Source organism: Salmo salar, chromosome 20 (assembly GCF_965601325.2).
Source record: "Salmo salar chromosome 20, fSalSal1, whole genome shotgun sequence".
Classification (NCBI taxonomy): domain Eukaryota; kingdom Metazoa; phylum Chordata; class Actinopteri; order Salmoniformes; family Salmonidae; genus Salmo; species Salmo salar.
Window position 1 is genome coordinate 48,758,278 of NC_138310.1, and position 21,006 is coordinate 48,779,283.

The following is a 21,006-nucleotide window of genomic DNA, read 5'->3' on the forward strand; positions in this document are numbered from 1 at the left end:
AGCCCGACTAACACAACTTGGCCAGAGGAGAGTGATGACTACAATGGACAAACCTCATACACAATTCCACATTCACAGTTACACACGTACACATCCAATGACATACACACACAAAACTGTTGTCCTGCACCCCACTGGCTGGGTCATCGCCACAGGACACTATTACCCACAGTTCTCTAGACGATCCCATGATGCCTCGGTAACTTGTTGCAATACTAACCATACTGCTTTTCTAACGACTAAATCGGAACTGCTCGGTTTATTAGGTCAGTTTACTACACTACGATACTCTCATTAATTTCTACTTTTACAGTCCACTTTTGGTTATTATAAGACAATGTGTGTTGACTTGGATCACTACGCATGCTGATGCAGCACCTGCTATGACTAGTGACGCACACAGGTTCACTTTCAGTTTGAAACCTTTTTTTTTTAAGAGATAAGAAGCTTAGCTCACCAGTTGCTAACCCACGTAAGTACCTAACTACAGTAGAGTCCAGTACCCACCCAGTGATGGCAGTAGCAATTGTCTGCCGCACCACAGTGTGGGGGGAACAATGCATTTCATTCCAAAGACTTCTGAGGGTTTTTGTATCTTTTGGGGACGCCTCCTAACCGGTGTTGGAGAAACGGCTTTAATATCAGCCTCATCGCCAGGATACTAAGTCTGAGTGTTTGTGTGTCCGGTATTGTACGGTCATCCATTTCAGCAGAAACGTGTGTTTGTGTTTGTTGCACTTGTTTAATCTTGGTGCTAAGACCTCATCAGTCCGAGTCTGAATCAGGGACCTGTTTTCATTCAAGGTGTGTGTGTGTGTGTGTGTGTGTGTGTGTGTGTGTGTGTGTGTGTGTGTGTGTGTGTGTGTGTGTGTGTGTGTGTGTGTGTGTGTGTGTGTGGGTGTGTGGGTGGGTCCTGTTCGTCTCTCACTGGGATATTTATCATCAACAGTAGCATGATATAGCTTGTATCATCACTCTCCAGCCGTGCCAACATTTTGTGTTGAGATACTGTATGGGCAATTTGTATCTCATAGGAAACTAACACGCTATAACACGCTATGCTAAGCAGACACTTTTCTACTGGTTTCTTTTTATATATAGTGTGTGTGTGTGTGTGTGTGCAGTTTTGCCATTTCATCAGGACAGCTGGTTTGTGAAAGAGTATGTGGAGAAGACAGGAGTAATTTAATGTTGATGCCACAGTAGAGCCCTCTGACTGAAACGGTGGATATTACCAGAAAGTGGCGTCCTGTATTCTCTCTATGTTCCTTAAGTCGGCATCAAGTCACAATGGTCCTTGGAAACAATGTTATTATCGAATGAAATGACTGTTGTTGATTAGGTTTCTGGGGGGGGGGGGTTGCACTGAATTGCCCAGAGTGCTCATAGTGGGCAACTGGTGCCTCTCTCCCGTGACAACGGATCCAGCAGGAGAAATTTCCCCCCAGGATATGGGAACAAAAGCCACCTAAAGAGCCCCCCTTCCTCTCCCTTTCCCCTTTGGAGAGGAAGCAAGAACAAACACTACCTGAACCCCCAAGCCCCTTTACATTGGCCTCCGACAAAGACTGAATTTAGACAGGGCTGGTGACTGTTCACCAAGCGATCACTTTGTGCTTGGATTATTGTGGAGCTGTTTTTCCTGGAAGGGGTAACAAGGTTGGACAAAGAGCGGAGCCTTGGGCGTCCACTGAAGACTGACATGTAGGTCAGAGATCAGGGGTGATGTCGTTGGGGAGCCGGCCTCCTGGATCCTTCAAGTTTATTTTTGAACTTTCCGGGGTGGAACATAGGCGGGGGGAGCCCTGAGGGCAGATCTCTGGCTGTGGAAACATGGTTCCACCAGGCCAGGGCAGAGCAGGGCATGGCAGTAAAGATTGAATGGTCCAGTAGCACCATGTCAATCAGTAACTGGCCCCGAGCTGCCCCCAAACCTACTAATCAAGCCCTAGTACATACGCCAGAGGGAGGGGGTACAACTCTTCCCAAACCACTGATACCAGATCGGGTATTTTTTCATCCCCTTAATGGTTAAAGTCAGCATTGGGGTTAGGGTAATCGAATCCTAGATCTGTCAACTTTAACCAAGAGCGCCTACATGCAACAGGGTCACTACAGGGGTCAGAGAATCAAAGATTGCTGGTAAAAATGACTGAGAGGTCAACATTTCTCTCCACTGTAAGACCTTATGGAAAACCACTCTCTCTGGTCAGACAGGTTTCTGTGGGCTTGGTTTAGTTCATGTCAGCTTCATGTGTTTGCTTTTACATGATGGTTTCAGATGTATTGAATTTGATGAGGCAGAGAGGATGCCTAAGTGCTACTTACTGTAGCACACTGTGCTGTAATGCTTTGTTGTTGAGAGGATAACTATAGTACGCAGTTGTCAATCATCCAGCTGACGGTATCACCCACCTCTTGGAAGTCCGGTGGCCATTTTTTTGTGTAACAGTGCATCCACTCCCAACAATGTTATAGCTTCCATATGAAGTGCAGTCTAGTGACACACGAACTAACAGTTGGCTATAGGCTGCACTACATCAGCTGCACTAGACCCCAAGACTAGACCAAGAGGTTACCTGGAGCCCGTATGTGTCTTAATGTGGCTGTGGAAACCATGGCCCAGTTTCCCAAAAGCGTCTTAAAGAGCGACTGCCCCTAAAAAAAAAGCAACTTATCGTTTTGAAAATAGCCTATGTAGCATCGGTGTGAGTCAGAAGCATTTATTCTACTGTCAAAATTGACTACAAAGTGTAAATAGGATAATTTTGGTTATAAAGTCAGTCTCGTCCAAAACTGAGATTTGTGAGATAGGGAAAAAATTGTATTTCACGGAATGAAAGGTATATTAACAGTTTTCCATAGGTTGGGTTTATTTGAATCCGTCCCACAGTTGGCTGCACCCAAATAATCATCAATTCTGAGTGCAGCTGCACATGACCCAATGTAATGTTCATGATCAATTTGGTTTAACTTTTGATATCCCTATGGGACACGTTAGGGACCATCAGTAAATTACACAATGTACATGGGACAATATTTTAAATGCTCAAACCAACTATACAATGCAGAAAACCAACTATAAATCATATAGCAATATTGAAAGCAATTAATGAGACACCTAAAAGATTTGCAACATGAAAATATTGTCCCATTTACATTGTGTAATTTATTGACGTCCCAAACTATCCCCTGAGATAAGCTATCCAAAGTTAAACTAATTTTGCCACGGTCGCATACCAGCTGAAGCTTGCTAAACGCTTTGGCTAACTCTTCCCTCCTGTGAACACGCACAAGAGACACTCACATCAAACCTCACCCCGAAACCAACTCGCGGTTTGAATTCAGTCCTGGCCGCTAGCATTTACTAATGGACCGAATCTAAAACGAGGACAAATCAGGAAGTACAGTTGCATATGTTCATCGTTAGAATCTTCATAGGAGCATCGTTAAATCTCCAAGCTGTTTCCCAAAACCATTACTAAAGTTGCATTTGAAAACGCTTGTTATTTTCCCGACTGCCTCAGAACAGCGAAGTGTGTCGTTAGATGCTTTAAAAAAAAATGTTATACTCATCCTGGTCACTTTATACACAGAACAGAAGATCTCAGCTAAACAGAATTCGAGATGTTTATCTGTCTCTCTGTGAACGCAGATAACTTCAGAACAAAGTTGCCAGTGGCTTTTGAGTTCTCTGCGATTGAAAAAGGTTTATAAAGGCTACATACATAGGCCTGTTTATTTAAATCATATTGAAATCAATTTCATGTTCAATCAATTGAGTTCTATTTAGCTGGCTAGTCTACTGTCTGCAATTTTTGCCTCAATATATTTCATGTGTAATGTGCGCAATGATATGCCAAATCTGTGATTTGTGCATTATTATTGGTTAAGCATTAGAATAAACCACCTCAATATTTGCAGCCATTTGGTGACCATCTCTCTAGGAGCTGATCCGTTGTCAGTATTGTGAAATAATCATGTTAAGGTAAGATATGAATAGAGAAAGCAGCCTTTCTTTTTATCCTATAGGTATCGACACATGCTCTAACGACGCACTTGGCGAACGTTCTTTCTGCGTGGCGTTTTGGGAAACGCATGTTACATCTTCGCCGTTGTAGGAACGATGCACTGTTTAAAATACTTGTACGCCTAAATTCCATCGCTATCGGGAAACCGAGCCCTGAAGCGTCTCACTGGTGTTTCTCCTCCCTTCAGGTAAATATTAAGACTGCATGAGTGTGTTGGACGAACTCTGCACTCCGTGTCTGTGTGTCAGTCAGAGTCCACATGTACGTCTGCAGCATTGAGCTATAGACTGGTCCTGATACGCTCAAATATGTCGGTCATCTGAGAACAGACAAATCAATGTGAAAAATCCAAAAAAGCGAGAGGAAAATGGATATGACTGTAAATGATAGAAGACTAGAGCAACCATTATCTGATTTACATGTCCATTCTCATTTTTTATTTGTTGCTTTTTTCCCCTTTGATTATAATTATTATCTAAGAATACTGTAGTATCATCAGTGAAATCTTTCTTCTTTGCTAGGCTTAGAATTTGCTTGTGATTGATAATGACAATGTATACCTTGTAAAAAACTAAACGGTTAACAAATCAGAAAAAAACTAACAAAAACAAAAAAACATCAAAAAGTGATCAGCCCGAGGCCAAGGTAAAGGACTCTTGTTTCTTTGTGTTTTTATTTTTTTAATAGCAACTTATCACTGTGTGATATTTTGTACATCATATTAAGCTGTATTCAAACAATTTCCTCTAACTACAAGGGATAAGAGACCTGCTTTTTATTGAGTTTGTTTTATTATATATATTTTTGGAACTGCATTCTAGCTTGTATCAAATTACAGATTTTCCTTCTCTTTACTTTGCGGGTCTCGTGTTATGTCATTAAAGAAGAAAAATACAAAAAATTCTAATAAAATAACGATTTTGTACAGTGAATTGAGAGCAGTGTTGTCATTCATTGTATCATGACAACTGTAATTTATTACTGTATTACTACATATTAATTATCAACTTAATGATACATGTTTTTTTTATTTATGTTATTATTATTTTTTATTTATCTAAAAAAAAAATATATATATATATATATATATATATTTTAACCTCTTTTTCAATTACGATCTTGTCTCATCGCTGCAACTCCCCAACGGGCTTGGGAGATGTGAAGGTCGAGTCATGCGTCCTTCGAAACATGACCCGCCAAACCGCGCTCCCTAAAACCCGCTCGCCAGCTGCACCAATGTGTCAGAGGAAACACTGTTCAACTGACGACCGCAGTCAGCCTGCAGGCGCCCCCTTTAAAAGCTTGTTATATTAAATGTAGTGCTCTTTTAATGTACTGTAGACCACATGGAAAATAAAACAAATGTATGACTAAGGACAAGTTAAAATGCCAAAATTCAGCATTTTGACATGTCCTTCTGTGCACCCTCTGAGACTTCTAGGAAGATTTAAAGCCACTTAACCCCAACATTTCTCCAAGTTTTCCCCATTATTGTAAAGCCCTAGTTATTTTTGTTGCTTTGGCAAAGTCATTTCTAAAGATTATTATTTATTAGTGATTAATTTTACGCTTAAAAAAAACCTTTCCCTTATTTTAAGTTACGTTAGGTGAACTGAACTCTCATTTTAATATGGGGAAACTATTCCTTTTTAAATCTTTTTTTTTTCAAAAGAAAACATTGAACATATAATAGTTAAATCATACCATGAAATCATGACCTGGTTCTACTCTTTTTGGCCATTTTGTGGTGGAAAACTGAGCGTGTTGAGCATAATACGCCAACTCTGTTGCCCATAGCTCCACACGCTAGAAATGTTTTAACGTTCTCCCTGTCACAAGGAGATTTATTGCTGATGTAAGATGGCATCGTCAAACCTGTTACTTTGCATGTATTTTTATTTACTTATTTAAAACCTCTTGAGATGGGGAAAACATGTTTTTTATTCAGTTTATCCTGTCCTCTTTATGACAGAGTAAACATTTGCTGAAATCAAACAGGTTTTTTTCACACCAAGTTCCACTGCCTAAAAGGGACTAATTTCGTGGAACGACCCAATAAGCTCTTCTCTCCCTCACCTGACTTCTGTCCAGACCAGGAATGCCTGAAGTACCCGTCTTCTAACCCAGTCATCACCAATTCTGCAACTAGACAGGTTTTACAGGTCTCTAGGAAAAGAGACAACAGGACCCACAACAAGCAAGTGACCCAAGGGATTGTTAACGAACAAGCCACATTAAAATGACAATCTTGACAGCCACCTGCTACCCATGCTCTGGAGAAGACAACCCAGAAATATCGAGCTCACAGCACCCCTTCCTGAAGACTAGCAAGGCCGGTTTTATTAGTTATGTGATGAAGATCAAAACAGACCTTGGATCTGTCCAGTGTTATGATTATGTCAGAGACTCTGAGTGATACATTTCCCTCTAGTGGTCCTTAAAGGAGGTACAACTCAGAACAACCATCGAAAAGAATGTGCTTCTTACAGTAGGTTTATTGTGGCCACTTCTTCTATCTTCTTCTATCATCTATGGCTAATTACCTATATCTAAATAATATTTTTTTCATAATAAGCAATTATACGTTGAACAGATATTAAACAAAGAGTACCTACAACAAGTTATAAACTGAGTGAACTACCAAAAGTAATTTTTACAGCTCTTTTCTACTTCACTGAGCAGAATGGTAGTTGCACTCTAGGTGTGGTCCTACATTCGAATCAGATAGAGACCTGCATGTCATTGGCACTGCCAAGAGTGTGAGGAGAGAGAACAAAAAGCAAAGCCACAGAGAAAAGAGTGATAGTGTTTTAGAGGGAGAGAGAGATACATATTTGTGTGCAGTTCCCCTCAGGCTAGAGGAAGAAGAGCACAGCTGTTAGAGAAGTAAACAAGACAAATTACTGCAACATAAAACATAGAGGGAGAGAAAAGAGCGTGCTAGCATGGGAGAAGACCAGGGAGAGGGAGGGACTGACATGGGCTTATCCAGAGCTCTCCTCCACCCATTGGCCGAGAGTTGTGTCAGTCATATCACTTCCTCCTTGGCTGTGGCAAGTTCAGGAAGGAGGGAGCGGGAGGGAGGGGGAGAGGGAGGTACTCTCACATTGCTCTCTCGGTCTTGCTTTTCTACAGAGAAAGAGTTAACTCGGCTGAAACTGAAACAGGACAAGACTTGTTAAAGAAAAGCCCCACCAGGCTGTGTCTCTCCTTCATTCTCTCAGTTTCCTGCTCAAGGAAGCCATTTTGTACAGGCTGGAGTCTAGGACAACAAACTTTTTTTTCTTCTTCTTTCTCCTTCCTCAGTGTTTCCTGTGAAAATTTAGACTTTCTCATCAGCAGAACAACTTCTTCACCAGAGAAGGAGGAGCGGTGGAAGAGGAAGGGTAGGAGGGGAGAAGTTTTTCTCAGTCTATCTCTCACGCTTGCCTTGCCGGGATAATGAAAGAAGAAGTGTGAGTGCAGATTACAAAAATCAAGAGGGAGATATAGAAAGAAAGAAGCAGTGCTTGCTGGATAGGGATCTCCCCTCGACTCCTCTGGGAGAAGGGGTGGTCACAGGACAGAGACTCCCTGTAGCAGTGTTTATTTGTTTGTGGATCACCGTGTCTACACCCTCACGCTCCTGCTCTTTGAGGGAGGTAGAGCGTGCATGTAGCGAGGGATGGCCAACGCCAGCCCCTGTATGTCGTCGGGACCCCTGTCCCAGGTCTTCTTCCACACAGGGGGCCCCTCTCCCCCAGGCTCTGTGGTGATGCAGCAGGGGACCCCCATGGCCGTGCCTCCCACCCCTACTCACGGTGGCCTCCCCACTGTGGACCTGGGGACTGGGCCGGGCCCTGGGGGGGTTGCCAATTCCTACGTGCCCCCCACCCCAGCTGGGGTCTCCTTCATCATCCAGATTGGGCTGACCAGAGAGTCAGTTCTGCTGCCCCAGACCGCTGACCTTGCCTACGTCAAACAAATCGCCTGCTCCATCGTCGACATCAAGGTGAGAGCACAAGCAGTGTGTGTGTGTGCGTGCGTGCGTGTGTGCAGCCTGGCCTCAGAGCCATACGAAACATGCTTGACGTATTTCTGAGCATCTCCAAGATGTATGGTGTAGTTACTTTAGACAGAAACAAAAGTAGGGAGGTTGATCAGGGAGGATGGGTGGGCGTAATCTGTGACCGTATAGCAATCCAAATGTCACTTGTTTGAGTCGTGATGTGTCACATATTTAAGTACAGAATAATACGAATTGCTCTGAGACCATGTCGGTGTGTGTGAGATTTACCTAGAGAATAATATATTTGCCCTTAGTTGGTGTGTGTGTGAATGTGTGTGTGTGTGTTTTGTGTTTACCTGTTTAATAATCGCTGATGAGCCCTAAGTGCTATAATAGTAATGGTGAAGCTATGTTTATCCAGCTGTCTCTGACATCTCATAGCTAATGGAGTTGAATTTTGGTAGTGAATGTCCCCCTCTCCTCTCGCTCTCGCTCTCTCTCTCACACACACACACACACACACACACACACACACACACACACACACACACACACACACACACACACACACACACACACACACACACACACACTGAGTACATCCAAGTGCCATGAAGTGACGTATAGATGTATATGATTTTGTCTCGGAAGTAAGTTCATGTTCATGTAATGAACAGTTTATGACATACAGGTAAACACAGTTACATCACTGTAACAGACAATGAGCTAATCATGTTACAAAACCAGGACGCCTACAAGGCCACTCTAATTACTACAAGCACCCCTGCTTGAGTCTTCCATGTCTGAAGGATACCTTCCATAATCTACATTCACAATCCAATTTATGAAACACATTTAAAACCGCTGATAATGTTTCATTTGATTTGGTTTGGTGGTGCTCAGAGTGGCACCAATCTATGTGCATCAAATAGAAAGTAAAACAATTACTGAGTAATCCGCCATAGTGTTTTACCATACAGCCAGGTTTTACCTGGGCCATGCATATACAGTACAGGGAAGAAGGCGGCCATTTTGCAGCAGCCAGCAGGAGACCATAATCCTCAAGTCAATGTCTGGCATGAGAGGCGTTGGTTTTTCTCAGCCAATTACACTGTGAGATGGTTAGATTACCAGATTTCCAAAGCCAGTCGCTGGAGGTTGGCCAACAGCAGCTTGAAAAATTTGCAACTGGTAACTTTTCCAGGAAATGCTGCTTTCCCTAATCTGTTATTGTTGTGCGGAACAAAATCATCCCCACGCCTGCCCTTCACATCCTTGTGACAGTTTCAGAAGTCCCTGTCAACTGTAGATGTTATGCTAGGACTCTCCTTTTCTCCCTTCAGAATACTCTACTGTACTCTTCAAGTTTCACATTTTAATGTCACTTGCACGAGTACAGTGAAATGCCTTTCTTGCGCGCTATGATATTGGCCAGTTCCAATATCATATTTACAAAGTGCAGGGATACCGGAGTGATGGAGGTAGATATGTATAGGGGTAAGGTGACTAGACATCAGGATGTATGATAAACAGAGTAGCAGCAGCGTGAAGGAAGATTGTATGTGAGTGTGTGTGCTTGTGTGTAGAGTCAGTATAAATGTGTGTGCATGTTATGTGTGTGTTGGAGTGTCAGTGTGCGTGAGTGTGTAGAGTCCTGTGTGTAGCAGTCGTATTGCTTGTGGATAGAAGCTGTTCAGGCATCTGTTGGTGTCAGATTTGATGCACCGGTGCCGCTTGCCGCGCGGAAGCAGAGAGAACAGTCGATGGGTTGGGTGGCTGGAGTCTTTAACGATTTTCCGGGACTTTGTTTCACACCGCCTGATATAGAGGTCCTGGAAGGCAGGGAGCTCGGCCAAAGTGATGTACTGGGCTGTCCACGCCACCCTCTGTAGCGCCATACGATTGAGAGTGGTGCTATTGCCATACCAAGCAGGGATGCAGCCAGTCAAGATGCTCTCTATGGTACAGCTGTAGAAGTTTTTAAGGATTGGAGGGCCCACATGCTAAACCTTTTCAACCTCCTGAGGGGGAAGAGGCGCTGTTGTGCCTTCTTCACGACTGTGCGTGCGTGTGGACCATTTTAAATCTTTAGTGATTTGGACCCGAGGAACTTGAAGCTCTCAACCCGCTCCACTGCAGCCCTGTCGATGTGGATGGGGGCATGCTAGCCCCCCCCCCCCTTTCCGTAGTCCACGATCAGCTCCTTGGTCTTACTGACATTGAGGGAGAGGTTGTTGTCCTGGCACCACACTGCCAGGTCTCTGACCTCCTCCTTATACGCTGTATCATTGTTGCCGGTGATCAGGCCTACCACCGTCGTGTCGTCAGCAAACTTGATGATGGTGTCGGAGTCGTTCGTGGCCACACAGTCGTGGGTGAACAGGGAGCACAGGAGGGGACTAAGCGCACACCCCTGTGGGGCCCCTGTATTGAGGGTCAGTGTGGAGTAGGTGATGGTCGGCCCGTCAGGAAGTCCAGGATCCAGTTTCAGAGGGAGGTGTTCAGTCCCAGGATCTTAAGCTTGGTGACGAGCTTGGAGGGGACAACGGTGTTGAATGCTGAGCTGTGGTCAATAAACAGCATTCTCACATAGGTATTACTCTGATCCAGGTGGGTGAAGGCAGTGTGGAGTGCAGTTGAGATTGCGTCGTCTACGGATCTGTTGGGGCGGTATGCAAATTGGAGTGGGTCACTTGCATGGCACTCGAAACGCCAGGGTTTTACGTTCGATTCCTATGGAGGACCAGTACGAACAAATATGAAAATGTATGCACTCACTACTGTAAGTCACGGTGGATAAGAGCGTTTGCTAAATTACTAAAATGTCAATGTAAAAATGTCTAGTGTGTCTAGGATGATGGAGTTGATGTGTGCCGTAACCAGCCTTTCAGAGCACATCATGACTTCAGATTGAAGTGTTACAGGGCGGTAGGCATTGTGGCATGAAGCCTTAGAGTTCTTGGGGACAGGAATGATGGTAGTCATCTTAAAACATGTTGGGATTACAGACTGGGACAAGGAGAGGTTGAAAATGACCGTGAATATGCCTGCCAGCTGATCTGCGCATGCTCCCTGGAATACCGTCCGTCCACGCGGCCTTGTGAGTGTTGACCTGGTTAAAGACTTTACTCAAGACCTGATTCCAGTTAATTATGTCTGGAGTGCTGGGAGATAGATTGCTCGTGTGGGAAACTCCTTGCACAACCACTTCTTTGACACGATAACAGTCGTCGGGTTATGTTGATAACTTGGGACCGTAAGGACTTTCTGCGCTAACGGTGAAACCACCGATGTTGTTGGTCTATTAGGAGCAGATACCACTACCAGGCACCAGGCAGACCAACAACAGAGGACCGGTTGGGAACAAAATAGGAACGGCCCACTCGTGCCATGTCATGTCATACCTGGATCCTGGCCTATTGAGATGTGCCTGGTGATAGAGTTGGTTCAAAGGAGACTGGAGTGCCACTTTAATGAACACCAGCACCAGAAAACCAGTCAGTCAGTCCCCTCTGCCCTTACACATGGATGGCATGGCAGGGGCTTTGTATTTAGAGGGATTTCAGGTTTGGCAGTGTGTGCTCGTGCGTGTATGGCATGCATGTGTGTGTGTGTGTGTGTGGTGTGTGTGTGTGTGTGTGTGTGTGTGTGTGTGTGTGTGTGTGTGTGTGTGTGTGTGTGTGTGTGTGTGTGTGTGTGTGTGTGTGTGTGTGTGTGTGTGTGTGTGTCAGGAGTAGGAGTGTTTTGCCACGGTTCCATCATTCCCTTCGGCTCTCCTCTCCCGTCCGTCCATCTCAATCAGAAATGTTGAGTCACCAGCCACGGCCAGGCCAGGCTGCTCTCTCTCTCTCTGTTTATTTAACAGCCAGCCAGCCTCGCTGTGTTCCACTGACACGTTTTTCCATTAACTTCAGAGCCTGCAATATGTAGGAGGATACGCTCTTTCCCTGCCCCCAGCCCCTGCTCCTAGTGGCATAAGATCAAATAAGACCTTAACACTAGTGCTGTGTATGTCTGTTCAACCCTGAAACAGAGGAACACTTGGTGGTTTATTCCGTGATTTGTGGACAGGCATCATTCCATTCCCTCCTCCTACTCTCATCTTCCCTCCTTCCTTCATTCTCCTCTTCTCTATGCTGTTATTCTCTCGTCTCCTCCCGTCCTCCCTTCCTCTCCCCCATCCTCACCTCTCTCCCCTATCTGCTCCTCTCTTCCCCTGTCCTTCCCTCTCTTCTTCTCACATCTGTTCTTCCCTCCTCCTCTCCCTTCCTCCCCACTCCTTGTCTCCCCATCACTCTCCCTGCTAACGGTAGCCCATTGTCTGACGGATAAAGAGGAGGAAATGAGGCCTGCTTCCTCTTGGAGTCCACTCCATCCGGGGGCGATCCACGTCCTCCTCCCCCTCTTCCTCCTCATCCTTCCACCTCCATCCCCTCCCGTCGTCCTCCATGTATTCCCCCAGGGCGCCTCCCCCCTCTGGGGTTTGTGGGAGACGAGGTAGGGTAGGGGGAATTTGGTGCTAACCGTTGGGTAGATCTCTCTCATTGTTTCCGGACAACTGAGGTCTATAGAGCCCCCACTCCCTGTGTGTTGCTGAGGATCATACGATAACTCTGACTCATAGAGACCACCCCCCGCTTCCCATTGGTCAGATGCTAATATGGACTTCCTGTAAAGCCACAGGATCAAATGTTAAGTCCCCATAAGACCATGGCTGAAAGGTTAGGCAAACCTACGGGACAATCTACAGTAGATATGTGTGTCGGAGATGTTGTACTGCATGCTAGAGACGTTTTAATGTCCCAAACAAGCACCAGTTGAAAAGTGGGAATTTGTGTCTCGTCATAGAGCCATTTCAGTACCATGTGGCCGTGAGCTTCATATCGCTTGTTGTGTCTCTTTCATCGGCCAATCAAGTCTCCCTCTGCCAAGAGGTGTGTCTATTCAAGCTGATCCTTACCTCTCAGACCAATAACCGGTTTACTAATTGGACTTGTAATGAATGGTGTGTGCGTGCGTGCGTGCGTTCGTGCGTGAGACTGGGGAGGGCCGACCTGTCAAGGCTTGACTGTGTCATTGGAAGTGTTGTAGTGTCACCATAGTTTCGTCACGTCAGATGATTGTTGTAACAGGATTGTAATAACTGATGCCTGAACGTTGCACAGATCCTTGGCACTGAGGTTGGTATGGTTATTCACTAAGAAAACACTAGCAAACCCACCCTTCATTGAGAAAATACTCTCACATGCTGTGTCAGGACCTTGTTTGCTTGCTATTTAGGTTTCAAAATTCAGCATGGCGATACCCCGTGCGCAAAGCGAGGTGTATATTTAGTGCAGGTGTCTGTGATTCTCAGTCTAACATACAACACGTGGCCACCCTCACTACTCCCTTATCGGCACTCTGGAGTGGCATCTGTAGTGAACGAGTCTCACCAAGTGATGGAGAGGAATGGAGAGACCAAGAGAGAAGAAGAAAGAGTAAAAAAAGAAAAGAAATACACTTAAGGGGAAAAGCGAGAGAAAAGGCAGAGAGCAATTGAAATGTGGAACTGTACACAGGAAGAGGTGTAGCGATTTGGACAGGTGGGCCATATCCCCTCAAACACACACACACACACACACACACACACACACACACACACACACACACACACACACACACACACACACACACACACACACACACACACACACACACACACACACACACACACACTCAGCTGCAACTGAAAGTCCTTGGCTATTGTTTCCACCTCCGTTTTGGAATGGGCAGTTTCTTTATCAGCCTCCCTGGAGGAGCTGAGCCTGGGAATGTGATCATACACACACACAATCTCCTGTTTACCTCTGTCTCTCTTTTACACACACACACACACGCCCACATGTATGCACGCATGTAAGCACACATAGACACCCAGTGGTGGTACCCAATTGTCATACTTGAGTGAAAGTAAAGATACCTTTAATATAAAATGACTCAAGTTAAAGTGAAAGTCCCCAGTAAAACTTGAGTAAAAGTATTTGGTTTTAAATGTACCAAAAGTATCAAAAGTAAAAGTATAAATAGTTTCAAATTCCTTATATTAAGCAAACCAGACTGCACAATTTTCATGTTTTTTATTATTACGGATAGCCAGGGTCACACTCCACTCTCTGTCATGTAAACTCTCTCTCCGGCCTCTAGGTCATCAGGCTGCTGATTATCCCGCACACCTGTCTCCATCATCTCGCGCCTCATGACGCTCACCTGGACTCCATCACCTCCTTGATTATCTGTCACTCCCCTTGGTTCTTTCCTCGGGGTTATTGACTCTGACTCCGTTTCATGTCTGTGCGTTGTTCGTTTTTCTTGTTTTGTATTATGTTTTCGTTTATTTATTAAATGATTCACTCCTTGTACTTGCTCCCCGTCTCCCAGCGCACACGTTACACCCTCAGACATAATTTACAAACGAACCATTTGTGTTTATTGAGTCCGCCAGATCAGAGGCAGTAGAGATGACCAGGGATGTTCTCTTGATAAGTGTGGGAATTGGACTATTTTCCTGTCCTGGTAAGCATTCCAAATGTAACGAGTACTTTTGGGTGTGAGGAAAAATGTATGAAGTAAAAAATACATAATTTTCTTTAGGAATGTAGTGAAGTGAAAGTAAAAGTAGTCAAAAATATAAAAAGTAAAGTACAGATTTGCCCCCAAAAACGACTTAAGTAGTTATTTAACCCTTTGACATGTATCAACACACAGGTGTGATCAGATCATTCTACAGTTGTCCCTGCAGCATAAACTCAAATTACGATTGACGCAACAGTCGGCGTTGAAGCTGGCTACACTGTTTTTTCACAGAAACATTTTACACAGTCTTTACAACGTTATGTCCTCAACGTGACCAGTTTATTTTTAGATGCATATTTCAGACACTCACAGAAGTAGCGACAGCATAACACAATTCTCATCCAAACCGGAAAATGTAGGCTACATTTAGTCATAGCGCTAACTGAGGAAAGATTGACATAACACAAACGGTTATATTTAGCTAACTCTTGGCTGACAGAATCCATAATCTGAATTAGCTAATCGCAATTACGATCTAAATAATTGAGTAAAACACGTTCTAAAAAATCAAAAGTAATCCGACGATGGGTAGTTTGTGCACTCCGCCATGTTTGTTTTTTCGCGTCAACCAAGATAAGAAGAGGAGACAAGATGAGTTTGGTCTGTTCGCAGTGTGCATGTCGAAGGGGGTGTGTCGTCTACCATCATTCACTTCCGGAAGTGTACTCGAAAGATGAGTGAACCATCCCTTCACCTCATTTTGTTATAACATCTTCGGTCTGACGGACATGTCCAAAGTTATTATTTGTAAGGAAAACAATATTGAAGGCAATGCGGGCGCCAGCCGGAAAATGTGCCAGAAAATGTGCCCGGAGATGCGCAAATGCCTGCATACTTGATCTGGGGAAACACTGGGGAAGTGCATGGGCTCTTGTTGAAGAGAGAAGTTTGTCCACTCAGTAAAGCCTCAAGCATAAATTGTCCACAACAATGAAATGGGCCATTTCTTTTTATTTGCATTTATTAATTTTTTTACCCCCTTTTTCTCCCCAATTTTGATCTTGTCTCATCGCTGCAACTCCCGAACGGTCTCCGTAGGCGAAGGTTGAGTTATGCGTCCTCCCGAAACATGATCTCCTGACGACCGAGGTCAGCCTGCAGGCGCCTGGCCCGCCACCAGTCGGCTCTAGAGCGCGATAAGCCAAGTAAAGCCCCCCTGCCAAACCCTCCCCTAACCCAGAGGACGCTGGGCCAATTGTGCGCCGCCCTATGTGACTACTGATCACGGCCGGTTGTAATACAGCCCGGGATCGAACCCGGGTCTGTAGCAACGCCTCTAGCAGTGCGATGCAGCGCGTGTGTTAACTGTCCTGTTGCGTAACAATCACATTTTGGAACAGTGAGAGCATTCTGACATCACGCACATAAAAAAACTCACGCTGGGGGCGACCGTTAGAGATATTTGGAACTCACATGAAAACGTTAAAGTATTTTTTACCTAAATACTTTACACACACACACACACACACACACACACACACACACACACACACACACACACAAGAAAGCAGTAAAGAATACTTGCACACGCACACACAATGCGCCGCCAGTCCTGATCGTGACGATAAGGGTCCAGCCTGATGGACAATGTTGTATTGTGTGGCGGAACACAATCCTCTAACATTCAACGCGATTGTGTTATTGTAGCTACATGACGACTCGGCCTAATCCAGGTCTGTCTGTCTCAACCAATCCGGCCCTCTGAACGATCGATCTGAGTATATCACATGTTCATTTGATACATTTTGATCTTGTTCTAACCCGTTTTAGTTGAGTGTGTGTGTGCGTGCGTATGCGTTTTGGGAGCCCTATATTGGTTACTAATACCTACACTGGTTATCAAATCAAACTTTATTCGTCACATGCGCCGAATACAACAGGTGTAGACATTACAGTGAAATGCTTATTTACAAGCCCTCAACCAACAATGCAGTTTTAATAAAAATATCTAATAAAAGAAAAAAATAAAGAAATAAAAGTAACAAATAATTAAAGAGCAGCAGTAAAATAACAATAACGAGGCTATATACAGGGGGGTACCGGTACAGAGTCAATGTGCTGTGGTAGAGGTTAGTCAAGGTAATATATACATGTAGGTAGAGTTATTTTAGTGACTTATGCATAGATAATAACAGAGAGTAGCAGCAGTGTAAAAGAGTGAAGGGGAGGGGGGGGGTAGTCTGAGTAGCCATTTCATTAGATGCTCAGTAGTCTTATGGCTTGGGGGTAGAAGCTGTTTAGAAGCCTCTTGGACCTAGACTTATATCAGACCAATTCGCTAAACCCAGGCAGGTGCACAGCAGTGAGTCAGGAAAGCATTAGCGTGGTAGCACAATGGTCTGAGCCACCACACCTTTAGCACACCACAGCTTTATGAAGTCACACAACCAGCAGGCTTCTAGAGGAAATGGTGTCCCATATTGAAACGACAGCTTCCGCCATTGATCCACACAGCGCTCCCTTACCCAAACCCCGTACCCTTCCCTCTTCCTCTTCCCCACTCTGTTCATTTGCATCATAGCAGAGCAGCTCGGAGCAGCTTTGCATGAACGTACAGTGTTTCCTGGCGGGCATCAGCAGGCAGCGTACTCCTCCATTTGACTATTTAAAACACTGCTAATGACATGTCCACATATCAATTAGAGGAGGGAGGGGAGGATGAGAGAGAGAGAAAGAGAGAGATATAAAGGGGTATTGACAGAGATTGAGATTTAGAAAGAGGGAGAGAGAGAAAGAGAGCGAGAGAGGAAAAGGACATTTACAGAGATTGAGAAATAGGGAGAGGGAGAGAGAGAGAGAAAGAGAGGGATGGGGAAGCAAGGTTCAGGCCATATGCTGCTAGAATCAAGGGGCATGCTGTGGTTTTGTACCTAGTTTGAAGCCACGGTTTTCTAGAGTTGAGCAATCGTTCTTTTAAACGCAATGAAAGTGGACTTGATCATTTCGAAAATGTTAAGGCCCGTCACTCAGTTAGTCTAGGTAGTAACAACCTTGTCTGTGTTTTTCTACAGAAAGCGTGAAAGGCTGTACAGTAGGTTCATACTTACTGTTACTGTAGAGCCCTGCATTCCAGATCACCCTGAGACCTTATGATACTAATCCAATGTTAACTCTGCTGAAAACCCGTTTTGTACCATAATCCAATTTGAGGCAGCAGCAGCAGAAGCAGTCGGTGGCATGTTACTATGCAAAAACCTTCCAGCTGGTCTGGCAGGCAGGCAAGCAAGCAGGCAGGAAAATTCCTCACATTTCCAGGGCAGCAGACGGAACACACAGGGCTCTTTGAGAGCAGGGAGAGAGCTCTGTGGATCAAGGGCAGACAGACATGTGCACTTCTATCTCTTCAGACAACAACACTGACTCATGTAAATGCCACGAATCCCTAACCCAGTTGGTATACATTGAAACCTGAGGAAGGATTTCCTATTCAGAAATCGCTCTGCCATTTCCTGGTTGCTAAAGTTCTCATTTCCGTTTGGTGACAAAACAAGCAAGTGTCGGTTAGAGAATCATTGTACCATTTAAACCGGTGTGAAATACGCCACATGGCCAAAGGTATGTGGACACCCGCTCGTCGAACATCTCATTCCAAAATCATGGGCATTGTTATGGTGTTGGTGGACTTGCTTCCATTTAGCCACAAGAGCATTAGTGAGGTCTGGCACTGATGTTGGGCGATTAGGCCTGGCTCGCAGTCAGTGTTCCATTTCATCCCAAAGGTGTTCGATGGGGTTGAGGTCAGGGCTCTGTGCAGGCCAGTCAAGTTCTTCAACTCCGATCTCGACAAACCATTTCTGTATGGACCTCGCTTTGTGCACGGGGGCATTGTCATGCTGAAACAGGAAAGGGCCTTCCACAAAGTTGGAGCACAGAATCGTCTAGAACGTCATTGTATGCTGTAGTGTTAAGATTTCCCTTCACTGGAACTAAGGGGCCTAGCCCGAATCATGAATAACAGACTGTTATTCCTCCTCCACCAAACTTTACAGTTGGCACTATGCATTGGGGCAAGTAGCGTTCTCCTGGCATCCACCAAACCCAGATTCGTCCGTTGGACTGCCAGATGGTGAAGCGTAATTCATCACTCCAGAGAACGCGTTTCCACTGCTCTAGAGTCCAATGGCGGCGAGCTTTACACCACTCCAGCTGACGCTTGGCATTGCGCATGGTAATCTTAGGCTTGTGTGCGGCTGCTTGGCCATGGAAAACCGTTTCATAAAGCTACCGACAAACAGTTATTGTGCTGAGGTTTCTTCCAGAGGCAGTTTGGAACTTGGTAGTGACTGTTGCAACTGAGTAAATACTATTTTTACGCGCTAAGCGCTTCAGCACTCTGCGATCCCGTTCTGTGAGCTTGTGTGGCCTACCACTTTGCGGCTGATCCATTGTTGCTCCTAGATGTTTCCACTTCACAATAACAGCACTTACAGTTGACTGTGGCAGCTCTAGCAGGGCAGAATTCTGAAGAACTGACTTGTTGGAAAGGTGGCATCCTATGACAGTGCGACGTTGAAAGTCACTGAGCCCTTCAGTAAGGTAGTTCTGCTGCCAATGTTTGTCTATGGAAATTGCATGCCTGTGTGCTCGATTTTATACACCTGTCAGCAACAAGTGTGGCTGAAATAGCCCAATCCACTCATTTGAACAGGTGTCCTCATACTTTTGTATGTATAGTGTATATTTTCCATAACCAAAAAAATTGTATTTTCAGCTGTTTGAAGCCGGTGTACAAAATCGAAACTAAAAGACGCAAAAACAAAAGAACTGAAAGCATAAAAATAGCACATCTAGAACAGATCTACCACTTCTTAGACTTGCTTTCAATGAGAATGACAGATCTATGACTCACATTTCTTTTTAGGTGAATTTGGTCAGATCGTCCCATATTGCAGCTTTAACTTAGATGTCGTTTCTTTTGGAGATGCTGCCTGGATGATGTTCTTTGGTGCTTTCCAGGAAAAGCCGTGTATGCTCTGGAGGATCTGGGGTGGCCTTTTTCTATAAGGTCACAGATGGCAGCCTGGTAACCACGGCAGCAGATACTCAGAGGGTTACGTGTGTGTCTGTGCTGGTCCGCGACGTGTGTCGGAGGCCTACGTAGGCACGCACACACACACACACACACACACACACACACACACACACACACACACACACACACACACACACACACACACACACACACACACACACACACACACACACACACACACACACTCTACCGCCCTCGGGGAACCTGAGGTTAGAGAAGCATTTAGTAAATACACAAACACTTTCATAAAAGAGGAAGGAGGGACATAGACGTCAGCGAGGATGGGTAGATGATAAGTTAGAAGAAACGGGCGATGAAAAGGAAATAGGGAGGATTATGATAGATAGATTATATGAGAGAAAGATATAGGTGTGTCATGTGGGTCTTCAATGCTCTTAGTCTCGTGCTCTGGACTCACAGTGAAAAGCTGTTCAACTATGGCTAATTACTTACAGTATTTGACAGTATTTGGGCTGACAAATGTGATTTATCCCAACTAGTGGTTTCACTCTTCGATGGGTTTTCTAACATGCTACTTTGATTTTTATTAGAGCCGTTGTGTGTGGTTTGAGTAAGATTCGCACAATAGAATAATAAGAATCGATAATGTCATAATACTTTTAGCAAAAAAATGTTATCTTTAATTTACAATCTGTAGAAACTATGAGAACGGAAAGGTTCAGAACTTTTGTGAAGCATCACAACACAGTTGAAAAATATATGGCAAATAGAAATTCAATATGGATGGTGTTAAGAGATAGATGGGAGGGGTTGAATGGTGCTGAAGGGTGGGACTAATAACAAGATAACACATGTGAAATGTATATAGGTTCAGAAATTTTGTGAAACAGCACAGTTAAAAATATATGTCAAAGAGAAATAAAACTGGATGGACTTCAGAAATAGAGGAAGGCCAGGACTAAAATCAAACAGAAGATAACTATTGTAAAATATAGTGTGTCTGTAAAATGTATATAGTTATGTATAAGCTGGAAGTAGAAGCCTAAGTGTTGTTGTCCATTAGTTTACTCCAATTAGGTTAGGGGAAAATAATAAAGGAAATTATATTTTAAAAAGATAAGTGTGTATATACAATATAAATCTATATATTTACAAAAAATATATGGGGGATTGGAAATGATGCAGACAATTATATTGATGGAAGCTACAATCTATCTGCAGTATTAAAGCTGATCTACCCCCTAAAAAAACACCAAAAAATACACAGGAAGTACAGAAACCTTAAAGATGAATTCTACAGAAGTCGGTATGTAGTTTCATATCCACATTATAATCCAACATGAAGCAATACCAAAATGGCCGCCATATGACAAGAAGGG

At 44.3% G+C, this 21,006-nt stretch overlaps 2 protein-coding genes across 2 annotated transcripts in view; both read left to right on the forward strand.

Annotated features, from left to right (window-relative positions):
• The window catches only part of LOC123729258 (striatin-4), a 32,431-nt gene extending 27,468 nt beyond the window's left edge, over positions 1 to 4,963 (forward strand). Inside the window, exon 18 of the mRNA XM_045703552.2 lies at positions 3 to 4,963. The gene's annotated coding sequence lies outside the window, so the exon portion shown is untranslated. The remainder of the gene's footprint in view (positions 1 to 2) is intronic.
• Positions 4,964 to 7,121: 2,158 nt separating this feature from the next.
• The window catches only part of LOC123729260 (serine/threonine-protein kinase D2), a 54,479-nt gene continuing 40,594 nt past the window's right edge, over positions 7,122 to 21,006 (forward strand). The window contains exon 1 of the mRNA XM_045703554.2: positions 7,122 to 8,022. Coding sequence (XP_045559510.1) covers positions 7,696 to 8,022 — 327 coding nt within the window. The 5' untranslated portion in view covers positions 7,122 to 7,695. The remainder of the gene's footprint in view (positions 8,023 to 21,006) is intronic.